The sequence below is a fragment of the Colobus angolensis genome, unplaced genomic scaffold (genome assembly GCF_000951035.1).
Source record: "Colobus angolensis palliatus isolate OR3802 unplaced genomic scaffold, Cang.pa_1.0 Scaffold442, whole genome shotgun sequence".
NCBI classification, from domain to species: Eukaryota; Metazoa; Chordata; class Mammalia; order Primates; family Cercopithecidae; genus Colobus; species Colobus angolensis.
This window is the reverse complement of record NW_012117844.1, coordinates 872,376-878,667: the sequence shown is the minus strand read 5'-3', so window position 1 is coordinate 878,667 and position 6,292 is coordinate 872,376. Positions and strand designations below refer to the sequence as shown.

The 6,292-nt window shown below is 35.7% G+C and overlaps 1 protein-coding gene across 1 annotated transcript in view; it reads right to left on the bottom strand.

Moving 5' to 3' along the window:
* CCDC88A (coiled-coil domain containing 88A) overlaps nucleotides 1-6,292 on the bottom strand; it is a 140,344-nt gene that overhangs the window by 86,508 nt on the left and 47,544 nt on the right. Inside the window, exons 3-4 of the mRNA XM_011957453.1 lie at nucleotides 3,046-3,115; nucleotides 677-735 (exon numbers count right to left, since the gene is read on the bottom strand). Of these exons, the coding sequence (XP_011812843.1) occupies nucleotides 677-735; nucleotides 3,046-3,115 (129 nt within the window). The remainder of the gene's footprint in view (nucleotides 1-676; nucleotides 736-3,045; nucleotides 3,116-6,292) is intronic.

Genomic DNA, 6,292 nt, shown 5'->3' with positions numbered 1-6,292 from the left:
AGGCAGGAGAATGGCGTAAACCCGGGAGGCGGAGCTTGCAGTGAGCTGAGATCCGGCCACTGCACTCCAGCCTGGGCGACAGAGCAAGACTCCGTTTCCAAAAAAAAAAAAAAGAAAAGAAAATATATATAAGGGATAATATCTGACCAAAAGCAGGCATTCTATAAACCATAGCTATTATTATAGTCATTGATCAAAGAGCAATATAATAATAACTAAGATTCCTAAAACACTTTTCATAAATTCTGCCTCCTTTTTACCTTTCTTTTTCTTTTAAATAAATTCTGCCTCCTCCCTTCCCTTCTCTTTTCCCTTCCCTTCTCCTAAAATATACACAAGTACAACAAATCACAAGGATGTTTTGGGAGAGATTTTTAAGGCCACCTCTGGAAAAAAAAAACTCAAAAATTTAGGGACACTATAAGCTTCAGAATAAGGAAAAGAGTAATTAAATACTTTAAATGATATGACTATGATAATGTAACTAAATTCTAAAATAAAATTAAGTGTTTTTCTTCAACATAATCTCCTTAGGAAGTTATATAGTTATTGAAAATTTTCTAACATGGACTTTGAAAAGCAATGGTCCATCCTTAAGTCTTTCAGAAATGACAGCCTGATAAAAATATATAAAGAGGTTGTTAAAATGAAAATATGAAAAAATATTTTAACTTACCTGAACTGCACAACCCAATAAAAGTAAAAGCAGTTTTTTAACTTCTTCTGTGCCTTGTTCTAAAATAGAAACAATTATTAAGGACAACATTTTGCTACATTTTCAACTCTATTTGGAGAATCATTTCTAGAGGTAATTACGCACAGTAACTTCACTGAAGGATTCAGTGTAAGCACATATAGTGGAGAATTCAAAATAGCAGCTCTGTGTACGTACAAGGTGGTAACAGCAGAAGAAATGGGCAAGAATATCAATTTTGAAGGGCTAATGGATAAAGAGGTTTCAAGGCTCTGTGCAACAAGTATGCTAACTATGAATTTACTCCTTTTCCATAAATGATTGTAGTACCCCAGCCTGAAAAATCAAGAACCTACCAAATCAGGTTGATAGAGGGACATACCACGAAGGCAGCCAAAATGGCTCCTAATAGGTCTGGCTTCTCCTAGGCCTATTAGTGTTTTCTTACTTAAAACACAGATCTTATGATTCATCTCCTTATAAAATTTAAATGGTTTTCCACTGTGCATGCTCATGAAGACCAGAATCTTAAATGTCTGTTACAGTGAGGCTGTTAAAATAAATGTATATAACAAGCCAGGTAAAAGTTAACAATCTATAACAGAAATGGAGAGAATATTCCCTGTCCAACAGCATTCAATTAAGATTTTCTTAAAATATTCAACTGGAAAAAAATTACTTCTTTGGGCCAGATTTTCACCACCAGGCCAAACTGTCTATGAAAAAGTCCAAATCTTCTTATCAGACATTTCCTTCTACTCCCCATGAAACAACCTACTTTCTACCTACGCTGAGCCATTCATCACCATTCCTCCCAATATGCATATATACACACTCCTCTGCCTTAATACTACTCCCTCTATCTGTCCTCCTTCCCCAACCTCCTCATCCCCCTAGTGAACTACTTGCTAATCACAATCCTAGGCACAGCTCTTATCACCTCTGCGTAGTCTTACCTGACGCAGTCATCAATGGTCCCCAACTCTCACTTATATGTCAACTTTAAGAATAATTAATGGCTCCATATTTTATATGCCAGAACATTTGGTACATATTTCTACTTCATACTAATTATTACATGATTTCTCCATAATCTGTGTATCCTTTACCAAACCATAAGAGCTTCTAGAACATAGACCATTTATTTCCACTCCTGGTCCCTATAACTTGGTAGGTACTTACCAAAGGTATGTAGGATGGAAAACAATTCCATCCTACATGCAATTTTTTTTCATTTTTAAATTTATATAATCAAACATCCCATTGGATCTCTAAAAACTATCTAAGCTGCTAATTCACCAAATCTAATTAATAGTCTCCTCTATAAAAATAGCTATTTGATTTTAGTTTTTATTTTGGTTTTGTTTGTTTTGACTGAGAGGGGGTATGGGCTGAAGAAATACACTAATTTGGATAACATGTAGACTGTAAGGATAAGCCCATTGTTGAAACTGTTAGGTAGCTGCTAATTTCCCGAACTGTTCAAAAATTACAATTCTAAAATATCACATTTAAAATGTGATAAAGGGCAGAACATTTTGAAGAAAAAATCTGAATGATCTAAAACTGCCTCTCATCTTTCCATTCAGACTAAATTTAATATAAATTAAAACATATCAGACTGGGCGTGGTGGCTCACGCCTGTAATCCCAGCACTTCGGGAGGCCAAGGCGGGCAAATCACCTGAGGTCAGGAGTTCAAGACCAGCCTGGCCAACATGGTAAAACCCTGTCTCTACTAAAAATACAGAAATTAGCGTGGTGGCCACGCCTGTAATTCCAGCTACTCGGGAGGCTGAGGCAGGAGAATCGCTTGAACCCAGGAGGTTGAGGTTGCAGTGAGCCAAGATCGTGCCATTGCACTCTAGCCTGGGCAACAAGAGCAAAACTGCATCTCAAAATAAAGAAAGAAAGAAACAAACAAAACAAATATCAATCAGTAAAACTTAAGATTCAAACAATTTTGGCAATGGTAGATAGTAGATATATGAATAGAAATCTGGAAATTATTTCAAAATCATTTCTTTTCTAAGGTAATATCTTTTAAGTTTGTAACTACATCATCTTCTATACTTCTTTATAGTAAGATACTAAAAATCATCACAGAAAAGTATCTGTTTGGTATAGTAGAAAAAATACTGAACTTAATGTAAAACTTATGCCTGGTCTTACCTATAACTTACAAATATTCTAAGCTTGCATCTTTCTAGAAAATGGAACATCACCTCCAACTTTTACAGTTATGAAAAATCTAGTGAGTTAATGTAAATAAGCTCTTAGTAAAAAATAAACATCATATTATTACACAAAGGTTAGACATTACTTTCACATTATGTTAATTTTAATACTTACCAGAAAAGGGATTTTTGCCAATGATTAAGACATTTGGCAACGACATCATGATCAATTGCTGCAAAGTCTCCTGTAAAAAATATCCAATACTTGTTATATGGGTAATGCTAACTAGGTAATTATTCACCAAGCTATAACTTATGATTTGTACATTCTTCTATAGGTGTGCTATACTGTAATTAAACAAATATGGAAAAAGTTATATAAGGTCTTAAATCTTTTGTAACTTTAATGAATTAAATAGCTAAAGTTATAATATCAGATAGACTTCAGTTAATAATATATCAGGCTGGGTGCGGTGACTTATGCCTGTAATCCTAGCACTTTGGAAGACCAGAGAGTGAGGATCACTTGAGACCAGCCTAGAGAACAGAGTGAGACCTTCGTCTCTACACACACACATATAATAATAAAAAAGTTTTAAAAATATCAGATGTCCCCAGATTAAAGCATTCAAGTCAAAATGGTCTAATTATTATTTGGAACTCTGAAGTTTTAGGTGCTAGAAAATTAAGAAACATTCCTCAACAAAAGATTGAGCAAAATTAAGAAACATTCCTCAATAAAAGTTCGAGCATGTGTGCTGTTTCTGTTCTTGTTAGTTCTCCCTGAGGAAACTAAAAATACATCATACAAATTTATGAGTACTGTCACTGTACATATATATCTATATATATCTGTGTGTATATATATATATATATATAATATGTGGTTTTGTTTGTTTTTTTGAGATGGAGTCTCGCTCCGTCGGCCAGGCTGTAGTGCAGTGGTGTGATCTTAACTCACTGCAACCTCTGCCTCCTGGGTTCAAGCTATTCTCCCACCTCAGCCTCCCAGGTAACTGGGACTACAGGCACCTACCACCATGCCTGGCTAATTTTTGTATTTTTAGTAGAGACGCGGTTTCACCACATTGACCAGGCTGGTCTTGAACTTCTAACCTCCCCAGGTGGAGTTCAGGAACTCCAAGTGATCCACCCGCCTCAGCCTCCCAAAGTGTTGAGATTACAGGCACGAGCCACCACACCTGGCCATATTTTTAATATAATAAATAAGAGCTATATTTTTAAAATGTCAACTGATATTAAAATTAAGAAACCTAATTGCTTTATTAAAAACACTGTCTAATGGTCATTTCATGAAAGTCAGTTCCTCCTCAGTGAACCATTATTTCTCTCCTCTATAATAGATGTTTAACTTCTGTAAAACTTTAGTGACAAGAATATATGTAGATTCTGAATATACAAGGTGATTCAGAAAGAACTGAATGCTTTCAAATTCTTCAATTTAGGTAATATATCAAGTATGCACCTTTGGTTTATACCACCTCTTCCTTGAAGAAATGAAGAAATACATTGTGTCTGCCATTACAACCACTGACACTGATGATACGAAAAGCGTCTGGGATGAATTAGATTATAGGATGGATGGGTGCCATGTGATAATTACTGAATCTTTGCAATATTAAGGAATAACTATGACAGATTCTTCGTAAATTGACTACATGTTCAGATATAACTAGTTACTAAGGAATAAGTTTTTGAAGGTATTCTACTCTTTTTGAATCCATTATTTAACTTAATACTATGATGAGAAAGCAAATAACCATGAAAAACAACTATTAAAAGCTAACTTGTGCTGCTTTTTTAAAATTTCTAATTCTAGATTCACTAGAGCACTTACCCATGGTCAGAGGCTGGCATGACACCAGATGTTAATTAGAATTCATCTCTTATCTATAATTCTTTATAGATATAAACAAGAAAGTTTCAAAAAGTTTTCCTCAGTATTACATTAGCACTTTAAAAAACTATTGCCAAAATATGCCTGCATTTAAAGGAAAGTACATACTTGATATATGTATCATGTTAGAATAAGTATCAAAACTTGCTAAAATCACTTATTCCAGGAATGATACGGAGTTTGGATATTTAATGAATTAGTTTTCCAATTAAAAGCAAGTTATCTCAAGAGAGAATATGCTATAGCTATGTGTGCAACAGCTAAATGGGCTTAAAGGAATAAATTTCTGCTTCATTCAATTTTTTTTTTTTTTTTTTTTAGATGGAGTCTCGCTCTGTTGCCCAGGCTGGAGTGCGGTGGCATGATCTTGGCTTACTGCAACCTCCACCTCCCAGGTGCAAGCAATTCTCTAGCAGCTGGGATTACAGGCACCTGCCACCATGCCTGGCTAATTTTTTTTGTATTTTTAGCAGAGACGGGGTTTCACCATCTCGGCCAAGCTGGTCTTGAACTCCTGACCTCATGATCCACCTACCTTGGCCTCCCAAAGTGCTGGGATTACAGGCATGAGCCGCCATGCCCAGTCACTTTATTCGAATTTTTAGTTTCCTTGCCTTGAAGCAAAATTATGAGGACTGTCATTATAGACTTTTTTTTTTTTTTTTTGAGACAGGGTCTTATTCTTACCACCCAGGTGGGAGTGCATTGGTGCAATCACAGCTCATTGCAGCCTTGACCTCCCAGGCTCAAGCGATCCTCCTGCCTCATTTGTTTTTATTTTTTATTTTTTATGGAGACAAGGTGTCACTATGTTGCCCAAGCTGATCTTGAAATCCTGGACTCAAGCGATCCTCCTGTCTTGGCCTCACAAAGTGCTGGGATTACAGGCATAGGCCACCGTGCCCAGCCAGATTTTTTTAAAATCATAAATAAGAGAGCTGCATTTTTTAAAATCACTGTTTTGTCTATATCCTACTTTGTGAAGATAACCTAAGTCAGATGCAAGAGCCTTCAAATTCACCTTCGTAAAGAGGAGCTTTAAATTTTTAATTTACTTTTATTTTTTACATTTATTTATTTATTTATTTATTTAGAGACAGAGTCTCTCTTTGTTGCCTAGCCTGGAGAGAAATGGCGTGATCTCAGTTCACTGCAACCTCCCCTTCCCGGGTTCAAGAGATTCTCCTGCTTCGGCCTCCTGAGTATCTGGGATTACAAGTGCACGCCACCATGCCTGGTTAACTTTTGTATTTTTAGTAGAGACAGGGTTTCACCACATTGGACCTCTTGATCTGCCCACCTCGGCCTCCCAAAGTGCTGAGATTACAGGTGTGAGCCACCACACCTGGCCAAGAAGCTTTAAATTTTAACAGACATTGAATTTTTTTTTAAGTTTTATCTTAAAGATGTTAGAGATAAAACTCATTTACGTCACTTACTTTTGAGTATATATCTATTTGAGTGTGTATATATATATTATATATATATATAATATATATAATTT